The 14,811-nt window shown below is 53.0% G+C and overlaps 1 protein-coding gene across 1 annotated transcript in view; it reads left to right on the top strand.

The window, feature by feature from the left end:
• Positions 1 to 14,550, top strand: part of LOC127057768 (collagen and calcium-binding EGF domain-containing protein 1-like) — a 38,189-nt gene extending 23,639 nt beyond the window's left edge. The window contains exons 3-11 of the mRNA XM_050966826.1: positions 4,192 to 4,244; positions 5,259 to 5,393; positions 5,766 to 5,903; positions 6,065 to 6,171; positions 7,864 to 7,984; positions 9,965 to 10,113; positions 10,584 to 10,619; positions 12,255 to 12,290; positions 13,282 to 14,550. Of these exons, the coding sequence (XP_050822783.1) occupies positions 4,192 to 4,244; positions 5,259 to 5,393; positions 5,766 to 5,903; positions 6,065 to 6,171; positions 7,864 to 7,984; positions 9,965 to 10,113; positions 10,584 to 10,619; positions 12,255 to 12,290; positions 13,282 to 13,491 (985 nt within the window). The 3' untranslated portion in view covers positions 13,492 to 14,550. The remainder of the gene's footprint in view (positions 1 to 4,191; positions 4,245 to 5,258; positions 5,394 to 5,765; positions 5,904 to 6,064; positions 6,172 to 7,863; positions 7,985 to 9,964; positions 10,114 to 10,583; positions 10,620 to 12,254; positions 12,291 to 13,281) is intronic.
• Positions 14,551 to 14,811: the final 261 nt, after the last annotated feature.

Raw genomic sequence — 14,811 nt, 5'->3', positions numbered from 1 at the left:
CTCCAGCATCAAGGCCCCCCTCTATCAGAGCCAGGTAGCCTAAGTCTGGCCTAACTCCCACTGGCTTTACAGCAGTGTGGTGCCATTGGCTTCCCTGGAACCGAGTTTACATGCAGACGAGTGGGAGCAGAAAGCAGTCCAGTGTTTGGCTGGCTGCAGACTCAGGCAGGCAGCACCACACCCCCAAAAGGTTTTCTCTGCAAGCAGAGGGGCGGGAAACTTTGTTTTAAACTAAAGCTTAAATAATGGAGAGAAGGAGCCAAGTGAGAGGGTGGCTGACTGTCCTCCCTCCTCTAAAGCGGTAAATGGGAGGTATGGAGTCGGTAGCAGAGGGATGGGGGATCTAGGCCCTCCGCCCACATATTCGGGCCAGGTCTCCCTTTGTGCAGCCCTAGAGACTGAAGCAGGCCCAGTAGCTGGATGGCCATTGCTCCCCAGCAGGAAGGCAGAACATGCAGCAGGAATTAGTGTTGTTTCAGGCTCTGGGGGTGTTGCTCCTCCATCTCCTCCCCCTCCCATGCCTGGCTTAGTTTGCTTTAGATCTCAAAGCACTTTACAAAGATGGGAGGTGTTATCCCCCTTTTAAAAACTGGGAAACTGAGGCACAGAGAGGGGAAGGAGCTTTTGCGTAAGATTACAGAGTGAGTCAGTGGCAGAGCCAGGAATAGAGGAACCCAAAGGGCCTGGCTCTCAGACCTGTGCTCTAACCCCTGGCACAGGCTGCCTCCGACTGTAATGGCCCCACTTCTGTACACCACAAACTGTACTCCCACATGCCCCCTCTGCCCCCTGCTCTTTCTTTGTCGCTCTAAGAGTCCTGCTTCAGCCCCCAGCAGTTCTGTGACCTGGCTAGGAGATGGAATCCAGTAACTTTACCCAGTATGGGGCAGAAGACTCATGGGGCGGCTAATTAAGCTTAGAAAGGAAAATGTGACACACGGCGTGAGCACAGGGCCTCCCCAGCACCGCGCGCCAGAAAGAAAACAAACTGCTCAGATACAGCCCGAGGAAGAGGTTGGCAGCTCCAAGCCAAAATGCCTTTCTCCAGGGAAATCCCACGTGGGAGCAGGAAAGTGACCTCTCTCCCTGGTGGGCAGCAGAGGAAGCTAAACCCACTGCAGTCCCAGTCTCTCCCAGCAAGAGGTGCTGCAGAGAACGGCATAGCCGCTAACCCAGCTCCTTTCTCAATGGGAAAGCAACATGAAACAGAGGCCGATGATCATGTACATGATGCTCTGACTCAGGTCTGGGGACTGCAGTGCTGAGAACCAAGCAGGGAAGGGAGGGCAGGTCGGTGGAGAGCGCTAATGCTAGAGAGCTGAATACCAGGCAGCTCTCTGCAGCCCCTGCTCTGGTCTCCATCACCAGCTGCAGTTGACACAGCCTGCCACCTGTCCAAATCCCAGAGCAGGACACAGTGTAGAGCCCTGCAACCTGACCCAAAGGCAACGGGACCCGGCTACAAGTGTCGGGTCCACACGAGGTGAGCCAACAGCCAGGCGCTTTCAAGGCTAGGCTGGCTCTTGTCCTCCTGCCCACGGGGTCAGCGTGGCAGTGCCGACCCAGGTCTGGGGGGAAGGGTCAGGGTGAGATGGGTCAAAACAATGCAATTGAAGCATTTTGACTTTATCAGAATGTTTCGTGTCGATAAAGGTCTAAACGAAACATTTTTACCTTATCGAACCAGCGTTTCAATCATTTCCCCTTGAAAATGAGACAGTCCCAGGAAACATTTTGATTTAGTCAAATCAGCTTTTGCCGAACAGGGACAGATGTTCCCACCGAAGCTTTTCTACTGGCTCTGGTTCCAGCGCTGGGCCCATTCTCGGCTCCCTCTCTCCTGGGGCTGAACGCTTCCTCCAGCGCTGAGAGCCCAGCTAAAAGCAGGCCGCCTTGTTCCAAACCTTGCCGGTGTGCAGTCCGTCAGGGCACCGCTCCACACGGACGTGTCTCGTGTTGACAGCCTGCCCTGGCTTTAATGAAAGGACCGAGGGCGGGGGACAGGTTTCCCTTCTCAGCACATGGCTTCTGTAGACATTAACATTCAGTTTGGCTAGAGCCTGGCCCTGGGGTACCATCCACTCTTGCTTATTCTCCAGGCAGCCCTTTCTTCCCCTGGGGAAGCAAGGCCCCATTACTAAAAGGCTCAATCTTGAGAGAAATTAGCTTCTGCAGAGCAGCACGCTTGTGGCAGGTCAGACTCCAGCTTCAACGCCCTGCCAGTGCTAGCTGGGAATCCATCTTTGCTCTCCATAGTGCCCTGTTACACTCAATTCCATTGTGTTCTTGTTTGCCCATCCCGTCTAGGGCTTGAGACATGACTTCGGGAGATTAGGGGCTCAGTCTGCAGTGGAAGGTTTTTAAGCTGTCAGTGAATTCCTTATTGCTGCCTAACAATCGACCGCTGAGCGCGTGGGAAGGGGAGTCGGATTCCTGGGTTCTTATTCTTCACTCTGTGACTGATCACCTGCCTGACTATAGGCAGGTCACGCCACTGCTCCAATCCTCATTTCCTAGGGGGCTGGGACCATGGGATCAGAGCCAGCAGAGGCCCAGACTCACAGTGGGTCAACAGCCTTCCTTGGGAACCTCACAATGCCAGAAGTAACATGGAGGGTGGCCTCAGAGGAGACCTGGGTTTGGAGAAGTACGCTGGGCCAGACGGAGAGGGCAGGGGCAGAGACAGAGCAGGGGAAGGGAAGGGAGAGAGATTGGAGATGTTCTGCTGGATCCTCCTCCATGCTGTTTTTATTAACTAGAGTGCAGCAGAGCTAAGGGGACAGCATGCATCAGAGGTGGCTTTCAGCATGCTCCATTTCCTGGTTCCAGCACAATTGCAGGGGTCAGGTGGGTGGCTTGAAAGAAAGGGCAGTGCTCTGGGCACCTGGCTGATCCCGCCTCTCGCGCCCCTTGATTCAAACACAGAGATTGGGTTCTTTTCTGCCATAAAGTAGATACAAGAGACACTGTGGTGGTGCTGCCCCCTTGTGGTACAGTGTGCGACTGCAGCCCTCTTTGGGGGTACAAAGGGGAGGGAACAATCAGTCCAGCTGTGAATATATTTGGAAAGGTCTACAAAAAAAAATCCTGTGCACGGGCTCCTCAGAAACAGCTGTGGTGCAGGTATCCAACAAAATGACCCGATGTCATCCTCAGGCTCCAGCGTCAGCAAAAGAGAAAGATGAAGGCACAAGGGACAAGTGGGCCCAATGCTTGTTAAGCACTTCAGGGCCGAAGCTGTCCTATAGCTACCGGAGAGGTAGCATGGTCCAGTGGCTAATGCACTGGATTGGGACCCAGGACATCTGGGTTCTAATCCCAGCTCTGGCACTGACCTGCTGTGTGACCTTGTCTATTTGGATTGTACGTTCTTTGTGTCTCAGTGCCTAGTACAGTGGGACCTTGGTCTTAGTTGCTGGGGTACAAATAATAAGCAATGTAAGAAATTCTAGATTACAGTCTCACAGAGATGTAAATGATAGAATCAGGCCCAAATCCTAGAGTCCTCATTTCAGGTTTGTAAATTGCAGTGCCTGAATAAGGTCCTCAGTATTCAGCCAAGCCCCTAAAACCGCTGATGCATGGCCCTGAGTCACTCCTTTCATTGGCGCGTCTCCATTGATGTCAGCGGAATGACACTGGCCTCACACTGGAGCGATGCAGTGAGGAATCTGGCGCTGCTTGTTTCTGTGAGGTCTCCCAGTTGCTTATGACAGAAGCTAACTGCTTTTCGGCAGACGTTTGTTAGTCTCGCGTTCACTCTCGAGCTGGCAAGTGGCCCACAATATGGCGTCCAGCGCTCACATGTTACATTTTCAAACAAGCCTCTCTGTGTTTTCTGCCAGGCTGCCCCTCACGTGCGGGAGGAGCTCCTCGTAACCATCAGCAAAGCCACCTCAGCCTCCTTCCAGTCTCTCCTCAAAATGCTCCTCTGCCATAAGGCCTTCAAAAAACTGTTGGTGTGCAGAGGCCACTGCCCGGCAAGGAGGCCAAGAGTATCTCAGTGTTCCCTTGTGCTCACCTATCTGTCTGTATCCATCCGTTGTCTCTTGTCTTGTACTTAGATTGGCAGCTCCTCTCTGTTTGTTCTGTGTCTGAACAGCGCCTAGCACAATGCAGTCCTGGGCCATGACTAGGGCTCCTAGGTGGTACAATTAAATAAATAATAGTCTGATTCTCTCTCTCCCCCAGGAGGAAATGCTGTGAGGGCTATAGGTTTGTGATGGGCCAGTGTATCCCGGAAAGTAAGTATAAAAAGGAGATCTCTCCCATTCTGCTCACTCTGTCCACACTTATTCTCAGGTGGCACTAAAGCCACAGATGTCACCTGTGTGTGGATCATCTAGTCAGACAAAAGCCAGGATGATACCATCCACCTGGAAAGACCCTGGGAGACTTCGCTGCATGATTTGGGCAGTCTTCTCCGCTGCCTGCTCCAGGGGTGAAAGCTCTTGAGATGTTGGCTCATGACAGGGCTGCTTCTTGCACCACGTGACGGCAGTTCTCTATTTTCACACATCACACCTTCAGCACTGATCACACGGTATTTCAGCAGACGAGGCTTTCTGCATTCTGCTTTGTGCTGGGTGGGAAAGGGTCCATCAGTTCCATTCTGGAGGTGGGTCCAGGTCACAAAGTTCTGATCCGGATCTTCCCCAGAGTTCGGGGGTGTTTGGAACTGGGTTTGCTCCAGGCTCATCTCTTGTCTCTGTTGAACGTGGGACCCTCCAGCTTCTCAGCAGAGTCCAGAGCATGATGGTCTGGAGTCTGTGCTCTTGCTAGACAGCTAGGGTGCTGCTAGACAGAGGGTGGGGTGGGTCCATTGCGGGATGGGGAAGCTCTGACGCAGTTAGGTTGGGAGGCTTGGGAGAGGAATTGGGTCACCTGCCAGTTAGAGCTGGGGGGAGGGTTTGGCAGCTGGGAGAGGGAGGTGGGGACTGGAGGATGCCTGGTGGAAGGGAGAGATTGGGTTGAGGATGCTAGTTACTGGGGAGTGCCCAGTCATGAAGTACTTACACATGGAGAGGACACATAGGCCGGATCCTCCACTGGTGTAAATCTGCATCTTTACAGGAAAGTCAGAGCCATGCTGAAAATTTGGCCCAGGGCAAGGCATTGTCCTGTGTGTGTGGGGGTCACTCTTAGTTGCAAGGCTGCACTGGCTGTGGTCCAACCCACTGTGCTTGACCCCCAGGGTGAGGCACATGGGAGGAGTGGTCAGTACAGCAATGCATGACTCCATCTGCCCCTCTTTGCAGGCGTGGACGTGTGTGCCAACTTCCCGTGTGAGCAGCAGTGCACGGACAACTTCGGTCGCGTCCTGTGCACGTGCTTCCCTGGCTATCGCTTTGACAGAGAGCGCCACAAGACTCACCTGCACCCTTACTGCCTGGGTGAGTGCCCCCAAGGGTACCCGCCCTTAGCCTGGGCTGGTGGCAATGGCCTGGCTCCAAAATAGCTCCTGTGTGATAAATGGACATATCTTTCCATGGCCTGGGGTCGGTTTCAGGACACTGTTGCAGGAGAGGCTACTCCAGGTAACAGCCATCCCTAGGCTCCAGCATCCAATGTAGGAATCTAGGGAAAGGTTCCCAGAGACCCACCTCAGGGTTGCCATCCCCAAAGGATGTGTGAATCTCCTGGCCTGGCCTGCAGGATGATAGGAAACTCCCTTCTACTGCGTCCATTTCCCTGGCGAGGCCTCCGTGACCCCTGGTGCTCCCCTGGCTGAGCTCTGGCTGACATTTCTCTGTTTTCACCCCCAGACATTGATGAGTGTGTGGAAAGTGGAGGTGCCGTCTGTGACCAGCTGTGTACGAACACCCCAGGCAGCTACCGGTGCCATTGCCAGCCTGGCTATTACATAGCGTCTGATGGGACAACCTGCCTGAAATCCAGCAATGGTGAGTCTGTGAATCAGGAGAGGGATCGAGTCCTAGCACTGTCTGACCCTGGGGTCACGCCAGCCCTGGCTCAAGCAGATGTAGCTCCATTGACCCGTGGCTACAGGTCCACCCTCCCCATTCCTGCTGCCGACTGACACAGATGCGTCATTCTCTTCCAGGCACCACAGTGGTCAAGTCGGAGACCCTGATGGGCACCAGGTCCTGCTCCATCACCTGCGAGGAGTTCACCAGTATGAAACAGACGGTCTCCCAGCTGAGACACAAGGTGGGACGATGACTTCTGAGCCTCTTCTGGTCAGCCACAGCTGGTAGTGCTCCAACAGACAGCTGTCTAGGGCAAACCTGCGGAAGCAACTCTCTACAGGCCCCTGGGGCTGCCACCCTGCAACCAAATCTCACCAAGTCAGAGCTGAAAAGAAATAGGTAGTCCAGGAAGTGGTCGCTCTGATCACACAGGCGTGCTCAGTCAGTCCAGTGTGACAAAGTTCCTTCTCTACCTTGGTGGGTCTTGCATTTATTGGCAGATTTGCTCACCTCAGTGACATTCCCCACAGTCTGGGTCAACTCCTCCTGTGTCTGATCAGGAGTTGGGCGGTTTGGGGGGAACCCGGGCCTGCCCTCTACTCCGGGTTCCAGCCCAAGGCCCTGTGGATTGCAGCTGTGTATAGTGCCTCCTGTAACAGCTGCATGACAGCTACAACTCCCTGGGCTACTTCCCCATGACTTCCTCCAAACACCTTCTTTACCCTCACCACAGGACCTTCCTCCTGGTGTCTGATGTATCAGAGGAGTAGCCATGTTAGTCTGGATCTGTAAAAGCAGCAAAGAATCTTGTGGCACCTTATAGACTAACAGACGAAAGCTCATGCTCCAAAACATCTGTTAGTCTATAAGGTGCCACAGGATTCTTTGCTGGTGTCTGATAACACTTGTATTCCTTAGTCCTCCAGCAGCACACCCTCTCACTCTCAGCTCCTTGTACCTCTTGCTCCCAGCTCCTCACACACACTTCCTCTCCTCTGGCTCCCCCTGCCTGACTGGAGTGAGCTCCTTTTTAAACCCAGGTGCCCTGATTAGCCTGCCTTGATTGGCTGCAGGTGTTCTAATCAGCCTGTCTGTCTTAATTGGTTCTAGCAAGTTCCTGGTTACTCTAGTGCAGCCCCTGCTCTGGTCATGCAGGGAACAGAAAACTACTCACCCAGTGACCTGTAGTCCCTCTACCAGACTCCTGTACCCCATTGGTTTGGGTCTGTCACACCAGTCAGAGCTGGGGCAGAAATGGATCCAAGGGCCACATTCAGACCTGTGCAAAGTGAGCACAAGACCATGGAAGTCAGCACAGTTGCATCCACTTGTACCTGTGCTGAGTATGGCCCACGTGGCTTTTTTTTTAAATGATGTGCTGGGGTAGATGCCTCTCTGGCTACTCCCATCAGGGGAGGGGCATGCAGGAGGTGGCATCATCTCTCCAGCCACTCCTATTGGGGAGGGGCATGCAAGGGGCAGGACCCTCTCCCCAGAGATCTTCCCTCTCTTGGCTAATCTGCATACCCTTTGCAGCAGGTTTCCCTTGCCTCCTAAGCCTGCTGGGCATAGGCCATGAAGCCAGGGGGACCACCCAGGCCACGGCCTGACCACTTTTTGGCTGGAGCAATCTTGAGAGGCTCTGTGACCCTGTGTGCTAGGTTGCAATGCCGCTCACTCAGATTTGGAAGGGGTGGGCATAGGTGCTCATGGGCCAGGGATCAGGCTGCTGGGGAGGCTGCGAGAGGAAGAGGAAGGTCAGTTGTGGGGGAGGATGAATCTATGCCCCCCCACTTTCAATGGTGCTCTCCAGCCCCTGCAACTGGGAATCACTCTGTTGACAGTCTATCCCCTGGGGCATGAGGCTGCAGAAGTTTTTTGACCCGCCCTCCTTCCAGGGCTTGTCTGCACTTCTTTTCCTTCCCCTCTCCAGCTGCGGCTCCCTGGCTTGGATAATGAGAGTGGAACAACCTGGATGAGGATTAACCGAAAACCAGCAGACCCCTCGCATCATCCTCCTGTTCTAGGGCCCCCAGGCCTCCCGGGGCCTCCAGGTACATCTTGGGGTGCTGGAGATTGCTGGGGTGGGAAACCCTGGATGCCTGTGAAGGTCTGACCCAGCACTGGTTTTCATTAAACCAGAGGTTCTCAAACTGGGGGTCGGGACCCCTCAGGGGGTCACAAGTTTATTACATGGGCGGTCACAAGCTGTCACCCTCCACCCCAAACCTCATTTTGCCTCCAGCATTTATAATGATGTTAAATATATTTTTTAAATGTTTTTAATTGATAAGGGGGGGTCGCACTCAGAGGCTTGCTGTGTGAAAGGGTTCACCAGTGCAAAAGTCCTGCATTAGACCAAGAGGGAATCCTGTTTGTCAGAGGGACGCGATAGGGCCGGGTTGGTGCAATCAAGCCACTAGTGCAGGAGTAACACCTACAGTGGGCGAGCAATGGACAGTCTACGTCCCCGTGGCACATTTGCCAAGAGCGGGGCTGGGGTTACCCTCTGGGCCTGGCTAATTTCTCAAGCCTGGATCCCCACTAGCCTGGAAATAGCAGGCTGCATTAACTCTCTGGGCTTGGCACGGCTCACCCCTTTCCTGGGGAGACTAGCAGGGCCTAGGGCAGTGTGGATGGTGCAGTGGAAGACATTGACTTTAATGCTCCAGGGATGATGGCAGAGGCCCATGCAGAGCTAATCCTAGGGGGATAATTCTGCCCCCCATCAGAGTGTTACATCCTACTCCCCTAAATTCACCCTCTGGGTGGGGATGTTCTTTCCCCTCTTCCTAAAAATGGCAGTGTCACTTGAGAAGGAGGACTGCTATGTTCCACCCCAGAGGTGGCTGCATTTCAGCAGTAAATGATCCCCTCCCAATACTTTGGCCCATTTCAGGATGGAAGATAGCTTAGGCTGCGTCTACACTACAGGTGCTGCAGCTGTGTTGCTGTACTGTAGATGCTTCCTACAGTGACAGAAGGGGTTTTCCCATTAGTGTTGGTCAGTGGTTCTCAACCAGGGTAGGTGTACCCCTGGGGTACATCAGTTCATCTAGATAGTTGCCTAGTTTTTTAACGGGCTACATGAAAAGCACTAGCGAAGAAAGTGAAAAACTAAAATTTAACACAGACAATGACTGGTTTATATTGCTCTATATACAATACACTGAAATGTAAAGACAATATTTATCTTCCAATGGATTTATTTTAGAATTCTATGGTATTTTTGTATTTGTATTTTGTATTCTTAGGTCTGATTTTGTAAGCAAGTTGTTTTTAAGTGAGGTGAAACTTGAGGGAACGCAAGAGAAATCAGACTCCTGAGAGGGGTACAATAGTCTGGAAATGTTGAGAGCCACTGGTGTAGGTGATCCACCTCTCTGGGAGGTGATAACTAGCTGCATCTACACTAGGTGTTAGGTCGGCTTAATTATGTTGCTCGGTGGAGGGGGTGGATTTTCCACACACCGAGCAACATAGCTGGGTTGATCTACATTTTAAGGGTACACCAGGCCTTAGCTGCCATCTGTCATGTGGCAGTATTTTTAGGTAGCGTCTCTCTAGCCAGCAGGAGCACTTCCCTGAATGTGGCCCGTTTGGCAGGTAACCTAGCGGTGGTGGAGGTTGGGGGCAGTGGGGGTTAGACACACTTCTCTTAACAAGCAATGGGCAAACCAGCCTAGACTGCCTCAAACCTGCAGCTTTCAGTTACCAGCCTCCTGGTCCCAGCTCCCGCCCCTTCCGTGCTGGGCTCACAGCTCTAGGGCTTCCCAGGGAAGGGGAGGGGGGTGCTGGGCTGACATCCAGGTTGGATATGAACTGGACATGGACCCAAGCAGAGATTTCTGCTCAGGATGTAGATTAGAAATGCCTCCTAACCTGGGAGCAGTGGGCTAGGCCCTCTGTAAAGATTGGATCCAATCCCTCTGGCTGGGGGTCCTGGGCCAGGGCCTTCTCCAGTATTAATGCTCTCAGTTGCTCTGCTTCTAGAAGGCCTCATTCAGAAATCAAACAATGTTTTCTGTGTTAAGGTGACCCAGGTGCAACAGGGGAGAAAGGGAGTCCAGGGGCAGTGGGACCTCCAGGGCCTCCGGGAACCCCAGGGCCCCGCGGGGACATGGGCCCAATGGGACCGTATCCTGACTTTGCACATATCAAAATCGGACGGAGGGGACCAGTGGTGAGTAGCAAAAGTCCCATTTGCTGGGTCATGCATCCTGGTCCCACCCCCAGAGCACTGGAGTCCAGCCCACCATCCCCATCGGCCAATGGCTCCTTCCCCTGCCCAGATCTGGCAGATGGGCCCCTCCCACACATACAACCCAACCCTGCCCAGTCAGGTTCAGTGACTTGCCGCTCTCCTGCAGAGACCCACTGCCCCCAGTGCTTCCTGCCTCTCCCCTTCTCTCCAAGAGACCCACAGCCAGCAGCATTTCCCCATCACCAGATCCACTTGCTGGACCTCCAGCCACCAGCGCCCTTCCTCTGTCCAAGCCACCAGAGCAGGCTCCCCGCCCCACAGCTAGCAGGCTCTCAGCCCCACCCAATGCGACACACACTCTCCACTCTCTGGATGCACTTGCTGCAGACCCAGAACTGCAATGATCTTGTTTACTACTGTGCTAAGCTCTGTGTTTGTGCTTCTCCTAGGGCGCTGCTGGGGCACCGGGGAGGAATGGCCAGAAGGTACCATGGCTTCCATTATTATCTGTATGGCCTTCGAGGCCCCCAGGGGGGCTCCACAGTGCTAGGTGCTGTACACATACACACAGGGGTTCCTGCTGCAAAGAGGCTCTCCCACAGCTCTGTTTCCCAGTCCCGTGTCTCAGTTCCCAGCGAAAGTAACGTAATTCCTTTAGTGACCTATAGCCAGGAGAAAATGAATCTGATTCTCCAGTACCTTGTCTCTCTGGCCATTATCTACACCAGTGCAAACCAATTCTGATCCGTTTACACTAGGAAAATTAGGACCCGAGGTTCTCTGCTGGGGTCACACACTGCAGTGGTACCAAACATGCACTTTTCTGACTGGCCCATTCTAGTCTCAAAACCAGCTGCAGTGGGCATGACGTATGGGGGGCAAATACATGCTCCCATTGTAGCTGCAGCCTCCTCTTGGGCAGCAAAACTTTCCGCACAAGTGGTGTCGTGGCCCAATTGCAACCTGAGTGGTTACATCTTGTCAACCCGCTGGTGTTGTGCGGAACAGGTGAGGCACTCCATCCCAGAAGTGGCTGCATTTCAGTGGTAGGTGAGCAGTCCCTGTGTCTGTACAGTTTGTTAAAACCCTTTGGGAGCCTGCAGGATGCAAGGTACTGTAGGAATAGGTGCTGAGTATGGGATTTGATTTACCTTTGCTCAGATGGCTTTATGTGTTTGAGGAGTGATGGGGCCCATCTCTGTGCTTCCCCCTTGTGGCCCAGTCGGGCATTACTCACCGTGTCACAGTGTCTCTGAGTCAGTCACTGTCTCTCACAGGGTCCAGCGCAATGGGCTTCAGCCCTCCAGCTCAGGTATGCTTGAGTCCCACCCCTCTGGGTCTCGAAGTCCCAAAATACAAGCAAGCTATGAGCTCAGAACAGGGCCATCTGAGGAATCTTCATCAGCACTCCAGGCTTCTGCTCTGGGGCTGTCTTCAAACTGCCCCCCTTGGGTCAGTCGCCCAGATCATCCATGCCATCCACAGGGAGACTCAGCCAGGCTGCCAGCTGTCCCTGACTCCTGGCTGTAACCAGGCTCCTCTCCCCAAGAGAGCAGAACTCTGATCTTCTGCCTGCTCAGCCCTGCGCTAAGCTGGGCCTTCTCCTTTGAACTCCCCTCTCCACACCTGACATTGGCTGCAGATGTAGCAGGGTGGGGCTCATTGGAGCCACAGACCCTCGTTAAACCCCTGCCAGCCAGAGCAGGGCCTATATGCCCCAGCACAGAGGTCGTTTTATTCTCAATGAGTACGAAAATATCTTTGGTGCAAGTTGGTTTTGGGACTGAGCTCTAGCCAGCAACGCAGCTTGTTCTGAGGACAAACAACAGGCCAGACCCTCAGCTGGTGGCAATCAGCCTGGCACAGGTCAGAGCACAGATTCTAGGCACCCTGACAACAGTTACATGCAAAAGCATAGAATATCCCCAGCCAGCAGAATCCAGGAAAACATTAACTTCCCAGCCTGTCACTGAGAAATCCCACAGCAGCTTTATCCCCACCTGAAAGACCCTGCCTTCAACACAGATGGGTTTTGACAATGATTTAAATCCCATCCCCTGCTCTGCAACAGAAATCATATTGCTGCTAGTCCCCGCTCTGACCTTTGCTTTCTGTTTTAGGGTGAACGAGGACACCCCGGTCCCCGAGGGCCACCGGTAAGAATGGAAAAACAATTAGCAGCACAGAGTATCAGGCAAAGCAAGGGTCAGAAACCTCCTCCTGGGCCCCAAGTCCCCAGTGCCTTGCTCTTTGGGCAAGTGAGTCTGAAATTCAACGAGTCTGATTCGTTAGCACTTGGTTCCCACTGTGTTTGGGTGTAAATGGCTGCACAAGGTTCAAGGCAGTGGAGAATCAGGCCCTAGGGGTCTGAGCAAATATCTAAGGTTAGCCTGATGCTGGATGCGTCTCACAAGTATGCACACCCCCCTACACACACGCGCCCTCCCCACAATCCATCTATCTTATTTTGGTAGACGTTAAGCCCAGACAACATGTTCTGCCCTGGCCAAGACACACAAAAAAGACATTCCCTGTCCCAGTGGCTTACAATCCAATAGACACAATGGGAGAAGATGGGAAGCCTAGAGGAAGGAGTAATTTGTATACACATGGTCAGACCCCCCTCTGGCGTAAACTGACGCAGCGCCTTGGATGTCAATGGGCCCTCCCCAGCTGGTATAAATCAGTGCAGCTCCATTGACTTTAATGGCTAACAAAGACCCCTCTGACCAGGGAACTTTCTGTTCATAACGAGCAAGGCTGGGCCCACAGAACCTGGCTGACTTGAGCCCACCCATGTGCATCATAGCGATGGTGCAACACTACCCCACAAGAGTGCGTTCTCGGCAAATCCATCCCTGAGAGGTGAGGAGGTACCTAGCAGCAATGCCCAGCCAAGCTGAGCCTCTCCTACATGCAACCAGCTCTTTCCTGCCACTCTCCCCCATTCCCCAAACACAACCTCCATCAGGCTGGCATTGATCAGCTGCAACATGGTGTCATTGTTATTGCCATGAGTCAGGGTCTGGGGTATGCTGAAATGAAATCCTGGACATCTTTAAGTTTGGCCAGCTCTGGCCAGTCCGGTCTGAGCCACTGGGACAGAGCTCTGTGCTCACAGCGAGCCTCTCTTTTCTCTCGCAACAGGGCCCCCCAGGCTCCTTTGACTTCCTGCTCCTGATGATGGCCGACATCAGGAATGACATCATTGAACTACAAGAGAAAGTGTTTGGCCAGCGCCGGAGGATGGAGTTTGAGATGCCGTCTGCCAACAGCAGGGACTCTGAGGTGCACGAATGGGGATCCGGCCAGGAGGAGCTGCTGCGGGGACCTAGACCCACGCGCTCAGCCACATGACCAGGTGCAGACACCCGCTCCCCTGCAGTTGGACTCACGAGTCATCCACACTCCAGAGACATTGCTTGGACATGTGATGCTCCAGGGATGTTCCATGGTTGCCAGACACGGCAGCTGATTCATCCCCTTGGGCCAATCTGATCCATCCATCACAGTCGCTGTCCAGAGCAGAGAGTCTATTTATTATGAATACTAAATGTTATATTTTTACACTAGACAGAATGGAAAAGAGGTATTTTTATAAAGGTGCTTTTCTGTCTCTTTGAAGAAGACGGGACATTCTCCAGACTCAGGGAGGAAGCCCTGGTTTTGCTTCTCTGCAGCAGCTCAGCTTCTGCCAGCAATTTACATCCAGGGGAAATGTAGGGCAAATGAGCTGGAAGGAAGGAGTTAAAACCCAGAGGGCCTGATTCTCTTCTCATTCCAGTTTTATACCAGGGTCACTGTGTTGATTTCACTGCGGTTGCTCCCGGGTTACGCTAGTGTGAGTAGAAAATCAGGTGCGGATAATCTCAGATCCCTGCTGATGTGTCCAAGGGAGAATTCTTTACTGACTTCAGATCTGACCCTCTGTGTAACCTTGCTCCAAAAAGCTCGGTTTAACACCTATTCGGTATGATGCTCTGTCCCTCGCTAGTGATGGCAGGTTGATGAAGCTGCCACAGCTGGGTCTTTTAGCTCAGACAACAGAAGCTTATGGTTCCAGATCCCCACTGCCAATAACCCACTTGGTAGAAAGAGAGAGACAGACCACTAAGGGCAATTAGTAAAAGCTCACTGGGCATGCAGGGCCCTCCTTGCCTGGGGAGCCGGTGTCACTCTTAGCCCTGGGATTTCATGAGCACAGGTTACGTCCATAAATACTAAGGGCCAAATGCAGCTGTGAACGCTGCTATCATTTTTGCACCTCTCCTCTTGTAAATGACACGAATCTGGTCTTGCATGCCCTTACCCTCACCTCTGACTTTGGTCTCTGTAGCAAGAGAGATGGCAATGGAAATAACTGCAAACAGAGGACAGTTAGCGGGTTCCTTCTCCAGCTCGCTGGACCTGGGGAGAATGTCGTCAGAACATGACCAAGGGAATGAGCCCCTCATACTCTCTAATAAAGGCCTGCTAATGGGTTGCAGTCTAAGTGTTACTAAACGGACAAGTGAATTGCATGCGTGGAGAGTGAACTCAGGGATTCCAGAGAACTCCATAGACAAAACTCTCCAGTAGATGGCAGCTGGTGTTTTGAAATCCACCCTTGATTTTAGCACAGAGGCACTGGAGAAATGAACGTCTGTAATTCCTGCATAAGCGAAACTCTTGTCAGGC

The sequence above is a fragment of the Gopherus flavomarginatus genome, chromosome 9, assembly GCF_025201925.1.
Source record: "Gopherus flavomarginatus isolate rGopFla2 chromosome 9, rGopFla2.mat.asm, whole genome shotgun sequence".
In the NCBI taxonomy this organism is placed as follows: domain Eukaryota; kingdom Metazoa; phylum Chordata; order Testudines; family Testudinidae; genus Gopherus; species Gopherus flavomarginatus.
The sequence above is the reverse complement of the archived record's forward strand: the minus strand, read 5'-3'. Positions and strand labels throughout refer to the sequence as shown.